Source organism: Candoia aspera, chromosome 8 (assembly GCF_035149785.1).
Source record: "Candoia aspera isolate rCanAsp1 chromosome 8, rCanAsp1.hap2, whole genome shotgun sequence".
Lineage (NCBI taxonomy): Eukaryota > Metazoa > Chordata > Lepidosauria > Squamata > Boidae > Candoia > Candoia aspera.
Window position 1 is genome coordinate 57,865,432 of NC_086160.1, and position 15,351 is coordinate 57,880,782.

General features: G+C 42.5%; 1 protein-coding gene across 3 annotated transcripts in view; it reads left to right on the plus strand.

The window, feature by feature from the left end:
* Nucleotides 1-9,306: 9,306 nt before the first annotated feature.
* Nucleotides 9,307-15,351, plus strand: part of PPP3CA (protein phosphatase 3 catalytic subunit alpha) — a 207,016-nt gene continuing 200,971 nt past the window's right edge. Inside the window, exon 1 of one of the 3 annotated variants that reach the window (XM_063310446.1) lies at nt 9,307-10,149. In XM_063310446.1, the coding sequence (XP_063166516.1) occupies nt 10,092-10,149 (58 nt within the window). In that variant the 5' untranslated portion in view covers nt 9,307-10,091. Of the gene's footprint in view, nt 10,157-15,351 lie in introns of all 3 variants that reach the window. The other 2 variants (XM_063310447.1, XM_063310448.1) reach the window with 2 other exon arrangements.

Sequence of the window (15,351 nt, forward strand, 5' to 3'; positions counted from 1 at the left end):
CTTTGAAATAGCAGAAAATTTAAAAACCAGTAATTAAAAACCTGGAAAAATATGTGGGGTATTTAGTGAGGTTTGCTGTCTTGCCACTCTGAACAAATTGCTGTAGCCAATGCTGGATGGGGAATTCTGGGAGTTGAAGTCCATACATCTTAAAGTTGCAAAGGTTGAGGACCACTGCTCTATAGCTCCAGATAGATTTATGATGCTGTATTAGGGTTGCCCCCTTTTCCCCTCCAACAGTTTCTGGATCTGTAACAGATGTCTAGCAGGTAAGCAAGTATTGTTCCTCATACTTAGAATGGCTGTGCCTGTTGGATTTGGCAAGTGCAGGTTGGTGAATTTCTTAAAATTTGCCCAACATTAAAAAAAAGAAAAACCATTTAAAATTTGATATCACAAAAATTCAGATGGGGCAGAAAGCAGAGCTGACAAATTCTTCTATTCTTACCTGCTGCCTATTCATGGGCTGAGTTCACAGCCACTGTTTGTGTCAAATCACAACTCACCTCTGTGATTTGATTACCGTCTGGTTTGTCATACAAATCTTTAACAACATAGAATAAATCAAAGTTAACCATGGATGTGTTGTATAACAATCACAATCTAACTGTTTGGGATACTTCCATGTTGAAAAACTTGGTTCCAGGGTACAGATTTATTGAATTCACATGACTTTTATATGGATCCACACAAAATCACCATCAAATCATAGGCATAACTGTTTGTACCATCATGTTACATATCACATCCATCAGAGTTATTACAGTTATGGATCTGCTGCCACTATAGTGGAAAAAACATGGATCTGAGGCATGGTTCCTCCTGAATTTAGATTTTACCTAAAATGAAATCACATTAAATTACCATCATATTACAGATCACATCCATTGGCATGCAATGCGCTATCACACAATCATGGATCCAGAGATTTTTGGGACAACTGCGATAGAAACATGTGACTCTTAAGCATGGATGCTTAGAGGTCTGCATTTGTTTACATGAGATCCAAATGGAACCATTATCTAATTGGACACAGCCAGCTATACAGTATGTAATGAGTCCATGCTAGAAGTACAGTCATGCTCTCCTGAGATTAATCTTCCATTCAAGACTTCTGTTTAAGATTTTTGTTTGTTTGCTTGTTTGTTTTAGTCATGTGAGCCAGGTATTGGTGCCATTCCAATAGATTCCTTATGCACCTGTACTAAAAAAAATAAATCCTGGAAAATGGGCAGGAAAACTCCTTTTTGGGAAAAGGCAAACAATGTGAATTTCTTTGTTAAACCAGGAGCTAAATTATGCTGCAGGAAAAGATTTTTCAGAGTTACACATGAGCTTTCAGAAATATCTGTAGTTAATCCATTATTTTCATTAAATGTACTCAGATGTCTTAGTATCAAGGAACCAGCTTAATCTATTATTGCCTGATATAGTTCTTCAATTAAAAAAAGAAGAGAAAGCAGTATTTTATTCCACTTCTGCTAAGATTCAGCCAGTTTGAAGGAGCTGTAATCTACCTTTCAAGAACTAAAAGCCTTAAATATTTTCGAAGTACCCCTTGGTCTTTTCAAAATTACCACCATGATTTTTTTTAGCAAAAATTTATTTATTCAATTTGTATGGCCACCCATCTGAAACATATGACTCTGGATGGCTAACGGAGAATAAAATACAAGATAAAAACATTACAAAGAACAATAAATGACAAATATAGGAGCTGAGTTAAAACAAACGCTGTCAACATAAGCAACATATTGTCTCAACTGCACTGCCTAGGGCTACAGGCTCGGCAACAAAACCATGTTTTTAAGGCCTTACAGAAAGCCGGTAGGGTTGGGGCAAATCTAATCTCTGGAAGAATGATAATCCAGTGGGCAGGTGCCACAACAGAAAAGGCTGTCCTCCTGAGATCCACCAGATGACACTCCCTAATGGACAGGATCCGGACCATGCCTCTCCTGTTGCCTCTCACAGGACAGGTAGACACAACTGGGGAGAGACAGTCCCACAAAAATGTGTCTTCTTGACAGATATAATTCCAGCATGCAATTGATCTTTGATGGAATATCTTACTAAAGCATACTAAATTCTTTTTCCTCTACAGCATTACTATTAGCACTTTTGTTTGAACTGACCCAGAACACAATGATAAAAGGCACTAAAAAAACAATCAAACCCATTGTGCTTCTCATTCTTTCTGCTATCATGGGTCATAAGCATGAGAGGAAGTAATGGTAGTTCATTGAAAAGCACATTTTTCAACAACAAAGCAAATTGGTAGAAGCCACCCAACTGAAATGTTGGATCATTTGGCAATTCTGTATTTTATGATGAAATTGTTTAACCGCTATTGGAATCTCCCTTAATCCAATAACAAGAATTGCTGCAGGATACAGGAAAAACTTGCGAATGTTTTCCTCAAGAAGTTCCATGAATTCATATTCACTGTACAAATCACCGTGACTGATCCATTTTCACTGCCTGTTCGCTTTCAGCTTCTTTCTTGTTTGCTCTATATTCTGTGGCTGAGATACAGATTTTTATTGGAGTTGTTTAAAGGCTCCATAGATTTTGCATTGTGGAAGGCACTGTAAATGTTTATTTCTTTGTTTCTGGGTGGATAGGGCTGAAATTTTCATTTTCAATAATGGGTAAAAGTACTATTGATTCACATTAGGCACATATAACTGTGTCTCTTGAATTTTCCTAGCTCTCAAGCATTTTTAATTTTGTGAAAACACTTTCTCAGGTTTGGGACCTTTTTAGCCAAAAGTGAAAATCATAGTGATCTATAATACAGATCATAATCATAACCTTTTCCACCTTTGATCACTACTGTTGAGGTTGACACAGTAATCAGTTTTATTTATATTTATACATATATTCAGGATGAATCAAAATAAGTTTGGCCCCTTCATGACAATTGGATCACCTCATATAAAGTATAAAACCATCCCTCTATAGATTTAGAAAGGAACCCCTGAAATTTCAGAATTATTATGTTTTTCCACTCTCATATGCAGTAGACAATACAGAAATAACATTCAAGTAGATTCTGATTTACTGTTCTGCGCCTTCACCTTGGGGAGCAAACACAACTGCCCCCAACATTTGCCCAGTTCAACTCCATAGTGCCAGTACTCCAAAATCTCTTCTAGTTTAACTTTCTAATATGTACCCTTTAGAACAGGAGCTCTACATTGCTAGTCACAAGCAAGTAATAAACCATTGGGAAGCAATTATTCTGTAATTCAACAAAGCTCATGATTACCAACTAATGGTGATATTCCAACTTTTTATTCCAAAGTTCTTTTAAATTTCAGTATCTTGGTAAAACTATTTAGTTGTTTATATATTGGAGTTGTAGTTTAAGCTCTACTGAGCCATTTTCAGTATACCCCAATAATTTAGGAGTTTCAGAGGCTGTCAGTATATCAGGTGTACACTAAAAGATCAAGAGATATTTTAATTGCATATTCTGCATTAATAAATAACCTTAGCCATAATTCTCCAACACTGTGTTGCAAAAACTTTTTAAGAACCCTTAAAGTGATCTTTGTATATTGGAAAAATGAAATAACAGCGTAGCAAAGTAACTATTAATTTTTTTTTGTGCGCTTTTGTTACAGAAGCACACAGCTGAAAAGATGCTTGACATCTGGGTTTGAGCAAGTAATGTGCAGCTTGATGTTGGGATTCTGCTGTTATGGCTGTTACGGAGGTATTTTTAAAATATTGTTTTGATTTTACTACTGGTTGTACAGAGTTATGACTGAAGTGGCATGTAAACCAGTAAGGAGGTAGGTAAAGTGCTGAGCAAGCAGACAGCTTCAACATTTGGGGGAAAGTAGGGTGGAGAACATCTGGCATTTCCAAATATCAGAAGATGGTCATAGTGATGACTATTAAGTGTGGGATAACTATAATGACAAGCATACATCCAATTTGGATTGTAGATTCCTGACAATCACTGCAGTTCAAGCTGGAGTTTACAGCAGAAAACCATTTTCAGCATCTAACATTTTTCTGTTCTAAGCATCATTTGAATTGATGGATAGTTAGAACAGGGAGATTCTCAATACAACATTAATACCTTAGATTAATGTTCTTCTGCCTTGACAGCTCCATCAAGCACTGTGTTACTTTAATGGTTCCATTTTTGGACACAAATGTGATCTGACTGTAATTTTAGTGTCATCTTCTGTAACAATTACAATGATCCATGGGACTCTATGGTTCAGATTCATTTCTCTGTACCACGTCATTGCCAGAAAACACCTGAAGTGTGATTTTTAGAGCTTATTCTGTGTCGTGGAAATGGTCTGTGATTTACCAGGCGCTTTGTGGCAAGGACTTGCCTAGTGTCACGTCTGTACTGTGAAGCAGCAGACTTGTGATTTCTATACTACAATTCATGATAGTAGGCATGTTTTGGAATTTGCCAAAATTGTAGTATCATCTACTCTTTAAAAAAAACAAAAAAAACAGAACAATTATACTCTAGAATCATATTTTTGGAATTATTTGCAATCTTTGTGTGTGTGCACGGATATGGTCAGTAATGGTTCCAGAAAGAAAGCATTTGTGATTTCTACAACCCAAGAAATGGATACAGAAGCAAACTAGTTCAGGCTATTAAAATACCTGCTTTTCCAAGAACTTTAACCTTAAAGAGGCATTGGTTTGTCCCTTCTCAAGAAGCCATCACTAGACCTAACCATACTGGACAATTTTCATCCAGTATCCAATCTTCTATGTTTAGGGAATGTTGTTGAAAAGGTGGTCATACAACAGATTCAGAGGATCCTGAATGAAGTGGATTATCTGGATCCCTTTCAGTCGGGTCTAAGATCTGGGTATGAGACTGAAAGCATTATTCATGCTTTTGGATGACCTCTGGTGTGAGCAGGATGTAGGTAGTGCATCCAACCTTATTCTTTCTGACCTCTTGGCAGCCTTCTATACCATGGTATCCTTCTGTATTGGTTCTGGGGGTTGGAGTGGATGACACTATATTGTGCTGGTTCTCTTCCTTCCTCTGGGGAGAGTTCCAGCTGCTGTTGATCAGGAATGAGAGGTCCTGCCTTTGGCACCTGGTTTGTGTGGTTCTGCAGGGTTTGGTACTCTGCTCCTGTTTAATATCCATCATCCACCCATCACCATGGGGTGAAGTACCATCAGTATGCTAATGATACTCAGCTTTACATTTCCACTCCTGGTGAATTAAGTGATGCCATTGATGCCCTGTCTCGGTGTCTGGAGACTGTGGGAGTTTGGATAGGGAACAACATGCTTCAGAAAGACTGAGTGGCTTTGGGTTTTGAGGCTTTCTGGTTCCAGGGACTTACCACCTCTTGTTCTGGATGAGGTGGCACTGCCCCAAACAGACCTTGTGCATAACCTGGAAGTTCTCCTGGACTCACAGCTCCTGTTCAAACAGCAGTTGGCAGTCATGGCCAGGAGGGCCTCTGCACAACCTCATGTTGTGCACCAGTTGTACCAGTTCCTGGACCAGGAGGCTCCAGTGTCAGTCACTTATGCCTTGGTCACTAAATAACAATTTTAAGAGCATTTTGTAGTGGCAGTGAGGAAATCATCTATACAAATCTAGGCACTACATGTTGGTTTGTGATATGGATCTAAAACCATATCATTAGTATCGAGCTGCAATGATTTTTATTCTTTAGTCTATGGTCAAGGCAGTATTCTGAACTTTGATCTCAGGTTTGTGGGATGTCCTATAAAACTTTCAAGGACCCATAGTTTAACCCAGTGATGATATTGTGAAGAATGTATTCTGTGATTTTTATGGATTGGTCCAGGAACACAAATATATTCTTAATTCAACGATGGGCATGAATGGATCCTATATAAATGCCATGTGGATTTATTAACATTCATGCTCAGATACATTATTTTTACCATGGTGGCATTGTAAACCACTTAAGTACATATTTTATTATTAATAATCCATCAGTATAAATATGGTGTACAAACTGATGAACATGGGGGCGGGGAGAATGCCCTATCAAAATCCATAGGATTAAAAAAATGTGACTCAGTTCCTTATTTTTGTGTCATGGTAATATTATTAAGGGACGTGGTGGCACTGCGGGTTAAACCGCTGAGCTGCGGAGCTTGCTGATTGGAAGGTTGGCGGTTAGAATCCGCGTGACGGGGTGAGCTCCCGTTGCTAGTCCCAGCTCCTGCCAACCTAGCAGTTCGAAAACATGCAAATGTGAGTAGATTAATAGGTACCGCTTTGGTGGGCAGGTAACAGCATTCCGTTTAGTCATGCCGGCCACATGACCACGGAAGTGTCTACGGACAAACGCCGGCTCTTCGGCTTTGAAACACAGATGAGCGCCGCCCTCTAGAGTTGGATGCGACTGGACTTAATGTCAAGGGAAACCTTTACCTTTACCTAATGTTATTAAGCTGAAGGTCCATGATTTAAAACTGTCCAGCTTAGGAGCTCAGAGATATGTTTGGAAGATAGTTTTGAAAAAATCCAGAGAACCCACACAGAAGCATTGCACAGATCCATGATTTACACTGCGATTTTTCATTTGTGATGCTCTGATATTTGGTGCTGTAGATTTTGCATCATGAAGGAGTTATAAAATACAGGTCCAATTACTTTAATTATTTAGATGACCATAAATATGATGTATGACAGCCAGTTTGGTCTAGTGGTTAAGGCAGCAGGCTAGAAACTGGGAGACTATGAGTGCCAGTCCCACCTTAGGGATGAAGCTAGCTGCCTAACCTTCGGCCAGTCATTCACTCTCGCCCCTAGAAAGAAGGCAATGGCAAACTGCTTCTGAAAATCTTCCCAAGAAAACTGCAGGGACTATTCCAGGCATTTTCCTGGAGTCAACACTGACTCCAAGGCACAAGCAAACAAAAAGCAACAAAAATATGTGCTGTGTAAAAGAGATCCCACAATGAAATCGTCTAAACTTTTCTTAGGATGCATTTCTACATCACAGTTTTTCTTCAAGTTGCCATTATGATTTTTCTGGTTTAGACCATGTAAACGTGATGTGTGATTCTGTAGTGGTTCTATCCCTTGTATGTACCCCTATGTGAAATCAAGAGGAACTTTGCTTTGTATTCATGTTTTTGTGACAGAGTGATACCACAAACCATTGGATACCATGATTATTCTGGATCATTTTTGCAGGCAGATTCATTATGTGCTTTAAACTTGGTGCCAAATGAATTCCATGTAAGAATCCTTAGAAACAAGGGGATCTGTACTCCAGATACACCTTTCCCATAATATTTAAATAGCAGTGGCACCCAAAATCATATATATATATACTATAGCTCATTCCATTAGACAGATGGGGTCTGTGATTCGGCAATAAATTCTGATGCAACCATAAAAATACTGTGAAATCAAAGGGATACCATTTTTTATGGCAGGATGAAAAATGATGAAATCCATGGCTGCAATCATTCATTTTATGCAGGTGAATGTGATCTCTGATTTTAAAATACTTGGACATATCTCTAATAAAAATCCTATAAAATTAGAAGGGTCTGTAGTTGACAATGTATCTAGCTTTCACTTTTTCATTGGTTTTGCATTCACAGTACAAGGCAGTTTAAGTGCATTTCTTCACTTGTACCAAACCATGTCCTAGTAGCTTTTCTTTTTGCAGTGATGTGTCTCCATGAACACCTTGCCCTCACCTCATCCTCAGCCCATAATTTAGACAGAATTAAGTCATCCTTAGTTCTACCAGTGTGTGTGTGTGTGCGTGTGTGTTTTGGTGTCTTCGAGTCAGTGTTGCTCCTGGCCACTGCCTGGACTAGTCCCTGCAGTTTTCTTGGCAAGATTTCAGAAGCGGTTTGCCATTGTGTCCTTCCTAGGGCTGAGGGAGAGGGACTGGCCTAAGGTCACCCAGCTGGCTTTGTGCCTAAGGCAAAACTAAAACTCACAGTCTCCTAGTTTCTAGCCTGGTGCCTTAACCACTATGCCATACTGGCTTTCCTCTACTAATGCTGCTTGCCCCTTTATTTTGATACCATCTTAGGGCACCTTCATCAGCTTAAAATCTGCTAGTTCTGTCACCCATCACCTTGGAGGGAAGGCAGGGGCCTGGCAGTGGCCAAGCACAGGGGCAATAGAGATAGGATAGGAACTGAAATGGGAGAACAAATTTCACCTTGCCAGTAAAGCTTTCTGTTGAGTCAAGAATGGGGAAATGCACTTCAATTCAGCAGTACGGAAAAGCTTCTTTGGTGAAAGGACCACGTTCAGTATGTTTCACGCGTGTGAATTTTGCGCTTCCCCAAAGTGCATTTCTAAAATAAACTGGCTGGAACATACGCTCGAATTCAAAAGGAGTCTCCTCTAATTCACACAGCCGTGCGTGTGCACCGAGCCTAAAATTCCAGATTAAAAGACAACGTTGGCGTCACTGCGAACACGTGGTCTTTGACGCTTGCCAGAAGGGGAGCTTTCCTGTCAGAACACCCATCGATCAAGCTTTGCAATTATTATTACAAAGAGCGGGGGGGGGGGAGGAAGAGAAAGGAAAAACACCCCGTCCTTTCATCCTCGGGCTAAGCGGCTCTTCCTGCCTCTTACAGAGAAGCAAAGCCCGGGTGGCAGCGGGCGAGAGCAGGGAGAGGTGGCGGAGCGCGCGATGCAGGAAGTCCTCAAACCCCAAGGGAAGCCTGACAACACTCTCCTCCAGTCTCTTTCGCGCAGGTTGGCCGCAGCACCGCGTGGAGAGACGTGTCTGGAACGGCTACCGAGGACACGCAGGCGCGATTTCCCCCCCCCCCCCGGTGCTTCCTCTCCCCTCCCCCCCTTTCTCAAGCAAAGCGGCGAACGGTGACTGGCAAGTGACTTGAGACCGCCCCCCTCGCTAATGATACGCACATTATATACAGCTTTCTCTTGGCGACTGCAGCGGCCTTGGAGCTAACGGAGGGGGACAGAGGCGCCAGAGGGTGTCCTCTGCGAACAACCGGCTGCCTCTTGCTTCCGCAGAAATGCGCCCGTTTTGGGTGCCGCAACAACTGCAAGCCACCGCCCGCAGCAAGCCGCCTTGCTTTTTTTCCCTCGCTGGAGGCGTAGCGCAAAAGGGCGCCTCGCTCTCTCGACTGCTGCTCAACCAAACCCTCCATGGAGGCTGCCACCCCTCCCCGCCTCCCGCTGGTACCAGCCGCCCTCCCTCCTCCCTTGCCATTGGTGGTGCGACTCCGTCTCGCTTCTCCCGCCGGCAGGATCCCTCCCCTTCTCGCCGTGCCCGCCCGTTCCAAAAGGTGGACGAGGACACTGCTGTGCTGGTGGCAGCGAACACCTGGGAAGAAGGGCAGCGGCGCTGGAAGGGGCGGGCTGCCTTGACAGTGATTGGCAGTCGGGCTCCCACCAATAGTTGCGGAGCTAGCGTTTTGGCAAGGGAGGCGGGCGGCGCGAGAGGAAAGCTTACACAGGCTAGGGTAGGGTGCGCCTTGGGCTGAGCGGCGCTCTAGTGGCTGGGGTTGCGTGAGTGAAAGGAGAGACCCTGCGAAAGGGGTGGCGGCAGTGAAAGAGGGAGACGACGCCGAAGAGGAGGCGGCGGCGGAGGAGGCGGAGGAGGAGGAGGGCAGGGCGCAGCCCGAAGCTTGTACAGTGGCGGCAGCGGCAGCTCGTCTCCTATGCTGTCGTGGACTGATGCGTTTCCCCCCAGTTCTTGCAGCCTGCTTAACCTTCCGATCCTCGCTCTGCGCGCCGTGACTGAGCTCGCCTTTCCTTGACTGCAATTACTTTCCTCGGCCCATATTTCTAATAAGAGGGAGGCGTGATTGACATATCGAGGGGTAAGGGGAAAAAAATCCGGAGGAGGAGCGGTGGCGGTGGCAGCAAAAGCAGGAAAGCGAAGCGAAGGAGGAGGGAAGACTGGACGCGGTAGAGCAGCGGCAGAAAGGCGTGAAGTTGAACCGCTCCTGAAGTCGGGGCGAGACGCAGCCGATCGCTTGGCCGGTTTCGCTGCTGCAAACGCCGCCGCCGCCTTCAGCTTTGTGTCTGGTGAGGCAGAAGAGAGCGAGCCTCCGCCACCTTCCTCTCCTCCTCTCTCAGGTTGCTGGAAATGTCTGAACACAAGGCGCTAGATCCGAAGTTATCCACGACGGAGAGGGTGGTGAAAGGTAAGAGGTGAGCTCGGCGCCCGCGGACGCCCAGCCGGCTTCGGGAAGGGGCCGGGGTGGGGGAGGGCGAGATCCGCCTTTGGCCGCCTGCTAGACGGCGGACTCGCTCCCGATCTCCCTTTCCTCCTTTGCGCTATAACCGGGGGGAGGCAGCGGGGGAGGAAGTGTGTGTGTGTAAGAGGCTGGCAGAGCCCGGGCGGTGTGTTTATTTACTGTGGCTGCGGTTGCAAAATGAGTAAGGCGTATGGAGGCGGGAGGAGAGCGAGGGAGAAGAGAAGAAAGGAGGAGGTCTGATCGAAATAGGAAGTGGGTGACTGGTTCGGAGTCTGCCGGAGTGGAGGGAGAAGGGGGGAAGTGACCAATAGATGGGGCGCGCTGCACTACCAGCGTGGGCGGAGAATGGCTTAGGTGCAGAGGGAACACCTAGGGAACGTCGGTGGGGCTCGATCAGCAGGGCTGGAGGGGGGTGCAGCGCCTGGAATGGCCTCCGTGCTGGGGTTGCGAGCTTCCTACGGCTTGAAAACACACGTTCGCACTCGCACACACACAGCCTTGCTTTTCTCGCGTTGCAGCAATTTCCCAACCTCGGTATGGTTGCGCGGGATGCGGGGGGGGGGGAACCCTCAGTTTCTTTCTTTGAGGCTGGAAGATCCGGGGGAGGAGGGAATTCGCACCAAAACTCCCTCCCTCCTTCCCTAATCGCCCCCTCCCAGTTCCCCGGGGCATTTCCACCTTCTGCCCGCCCACTCTTGGGGTGGAACGCCCTCTCGAACGCAGATCACTTCAGAAACGTATTTGGGTTCTCATAGGCCTCTGTGTGTGTGTGCGTGCGTGCGCAATTAGGTTTTGACAGCCGGATCTTTCCTCCCAACAGATCTGCTTCCCCCACTTCCCTACCATTAACATGTTGCTTGATATATGACAAGCTGGAGGCAGTGGTGGAAAGGTGATGGAGGGTGGGTGCCAGGAGTGGGAGGAAGAAGGGAACGCGAGGGAGGGAGCTGTTTCCTCTCTGTAGCTGCCCTTTTTGGCCCATTGTATGATTTGCGTGGGAAGGGTGAAGAATCCACCTGTGCCCATACAACTCCTCCCTCTCTCCCTCCCTCCCTCCGTCCCTCCCTCCGTCCCTTCCCCTTTACCTTCTTTTTTTTTTCCCAGGGAATGCTGATATGGTAACAGGTAAGCTTATGCTGCAGTAGCAACAGAAGGAATCAGAGAGAGCTGCCATCCTATCACTAGCTAGATCCATCCCATTCTGGATGAAGAATCTGTATTTTTCATCCACGAATCTCTGACTGTTGCAGTTTAAGAGATAAATGGAAATGTGCTGGCCCTCAAGCACAGGAAACAGAATAGAAAGTGATACTCTGCTCCCCCTGTAATTTTTTATTTTGCATTCTTCTTTCCCTTCCCCCAAACACACATAGCCCACTGAACTGACTGGGTGGACTTTCAGGTTCTCTAGAGCATGTACTCAACTTTAGCTTATATAACTTGGGTAGGATGGGAGATCCCATGGCAGTAATCTAGTTTGTTAGACTAGTAAATCAGAAAGGAAGGAATGAAGGAAGAAAATTAACACTGGACGTAGGTAAGAGTAGACTGTGTTCATGCTGTCAAAATACCTAAATGGATGTGTCCATGTAGTCACAAGGAATTTAGCTTGACTCAAGGGGGATTTTACCTTAAATACATCTAGGATTCCAGCCTCATTGTCTGATCCTAAATTTGCCTTTATTATTTTTTTTTTCCAAATGAGAACTTTGGAATTGTAGCAAGGTGGTCGTCCATTCCCCAGTGAGACAAATAGCAACATTTTTTGTTGCTTTTGGTCAGGAAGGGAATATGACTGTGTGGTGAAAATAATTAGACATGTCCAAGGAAATGTGCATTTGACTGGATTGTGCTAGCTGGGTTCACAGATCTCACTAAATCAAAATGTGGCTTGTTTCTCTTAGTGTAGCTTCCCAAATCTGTATGTCCTCAAGACATGAACTCTAGGTCAGATTTCCTCAACCAGCATGACTGAGAAAAGTTGTGACACCTGAGTGGTGATCAGGGTGGAGAAGGCAGGCTTGGTTTATTGTATTAATCCATCTACCTTATCTTGTAAACTATGGTTTGTAGTATAATGTTAGGCAAACCCACTGTTGAGATGGGTTAAGAATACTGTGGCCTAATGTGTAATAATACACTAGACAATGATTGAAATGCATTCTTTTAGAATGTATTTTCTCTCATTTTCCTCAAAAGGGTTGGGAATCAATGGAACCTGCAAGCCTCAAGAATAATAATGGCCAGCTTGAAAGCATCTATCTCGGGTGGTGTGAATATTGATAGAACTGTTATTGGTTTTCCTGCATCTTGATCTTAATATATGAATATGCCAACATTCCAAAGAAAAAGAATAACTTATCCTCTAAAGCTCTAGTTTCTAAAAAAAAATCAAAGCCTGTTTACTTAGGAGAACCAAGTTCCTTTAAGTTCAATGGAACATGCCTGAGTAAACGTTCATGAGATAGTATCAGAAGTCTGTATTTAACCTGAGCAAACCCATTGAGCTAAAATTGCCTGCTGTCTGATCTTTAATATCAAATAAGTCATTTTTAAAGGTCTGAATCTTTAGGCATGCTTAGAGCGTTGTATGGATGTTACATCGTTTCATCTTATGAAAACCTAGAGACCCTGGGGTTTGAAAATGGAAAGAGAGCTGTCTTAAGTGTTGTGGAGGATTCCCTGCAGTTTTAGGAGAAAATTCGATAGGCATTCCCTGTCAGATTTTTTTTTAAAATTTGCATTGATTAGCTACTGTATGCTTAAATGTGTTCTGCTCATGGACATGCCTTTCTGTTCACTAAAGTAAGAACATTGAAATAAGGTGAAATTTAATCTAATATACACATATCTGGGGGCAGAACACTGTTAATTCAGTAAGGCATCCTTAGTAAACATGTATAGGATTAGATTGCAGTTGAAAATAAAATAATTAACTTGCCAGAATCTTTATGTTTATTTTCCCATTTAGACCAAATGAACTTGTCATTTAAGCGAGGATCTTGATAACATAGTTTTTCAATTTATAAAGCTGCTTTAAAAGATAATCACATCCAGTATATTCATGTGACATTAACAGGAACTTGATCTTGCAAGTGTATTTTTTTCTGTTGCAGAAATACAATGAGACTCCATAATTTGTTAAGCATCTGCTATCTTCAACCAACTCTTGCTCTGCTATATATTTTTTTCAAGAAGAAGTAAATAAGGAACAAAACCTGAACATTTTACAGTCTTTCTTCTCTTCAAATTAATTCCTACATTGTCTACCACAATAAGATTGAGACACTCTGACACTCTTTGCTTTTGCTCCCTCTTCCTAGCTATGGTAAAATGCTGTGGGATACAGGTGGGAAGGTGAAAAGATCCAATTCTTGACAATCCTGACATTCTTTTGGGACTGACTTTTTTTTTCAGAATTTTAATAGCTACCTATACATATCTAAGTAAAAGGTGAATCTTGCATTTGGTTTAACTCCAAATATGAGACATCTTGGATCACATTTATGACTTAACTAGCTGAAACCAAATCTCCATGAAATAATCAGAGCAAACCAAGATAGTTTGTGCATGATAGGTTGGGATCCTACAGAAAGCAAGGACATATTGGATATGTTTAATGTAAGCTTTTGCAGACTAATAAAAAAAGCCTGTTTTGCTTTCCTCAGAAGTAAAAGAAATGTAATTTGCCTGTGGTCATGCTTGTCAGAGCAGCATGCTGTGTTTTTTCCTGTAAAGCTGAATGATTACAAAAAGTACTTTTAGAAGAATAAGGATAAAAGCAAGCTTCCCCCTCTGTCAAAGAAGAAGAGAAGGAGAAGGGGAAAGAGAAGAAGAACTTACCATCTTTAGCACCATTATTTAACTTGCAGTATTGTTCTGGAATATGTGGCCCGTCTACCAGGCTACACTGATTGGGATGGGACAAGAAAGCATATCTTCACTTCATACCGCTTTATTCTACCACATAATCAGTTTATTACCTATTAAAGTCTGTTACCAGCTTATTCATCTTTATGAACCTTCTGAATAGATATATTAAACAATTGGAATCCTTTATGGAGAGAGAGAAGTTTCCTTGCATGCTGTGTTAGAAGTGGCAGCTTGTTCTATGACTGGCTTTCCATATCATGCTAATCTATAGTTTGGGCTTAGCATGTTCAGTCAATTCGACCAGTGTAGTTTGTTCACCATAGTTTATGGCTTAAAATGTGTGAATCCAGCCAGCTGCAGTTTATTCAACAAACTATGTTTAATCATACCATGGCATACTGCAACATTAAATCTGGGGTATGGATTGCTTAGAAAACCTTATGGTAGATGTGATCTAGAAACATTGTGTTAAGACATTTTGTATCACAATAAGGATATAAAGTAGTGTAGTGATTAAATGTTTGATTCAAAATGCCAAGCTTGCCTAATGCTATCTTTTAAATAGTTGTACTCATTATTATGAATAAATTTACAGATCTGAAAATGTTCTGTAGAATTTTCTCGCCCACATCACTGATCTCAAGAAGTTCCTTCTGTATTGCTGTACCTGCTGAGTACTGTAATGTCTAAATGCTAAAAAGCAGGGCAGTAGAGGCCCACTTGCACTGTTAGTCTTTTCAAAGCTTTCTCTTTCACCATCTTAAGTTCTGAAATAGGACTCTTAACACTACTTCTGGGTTGCAGAGAAAGAATAGTGTTGCCAAAGTTATTTTCAAGGGTGGCTAGCATGCCATCATGTATTTTCTTGTGGAACACTTGATGATTTTTTGAGGAATCCTAATTTCATTTCTTATCCCAATATTCGGTGTGTTCTCACAAGAAGCTAAATCAAAAATCTTTTTAATGAGTGTGGACTCTTACCTTATTCCTTACATGTCTGGTTCTTGAACTGAAGTCTTAAGCTTATTATGTTACTCAAATTCAGAATAAGCACCATCTTAGGTTTACAGATCCAAACTTGGAATTGAGGGACTATACTTGATTATAAATGGTAATTTCTGTAGACCCCAAATGGCAGCTGCCCAGATAGGTTGACATAGTAATTTGAAAATCCCAGTTAAAACAACTGCAAATGATAGAAGAAAGCCTGTAGGGTATGATAGTATAACCAGACTTTTTGGTTTAGCATGGTGTATGAGCACAACCATTATGTCT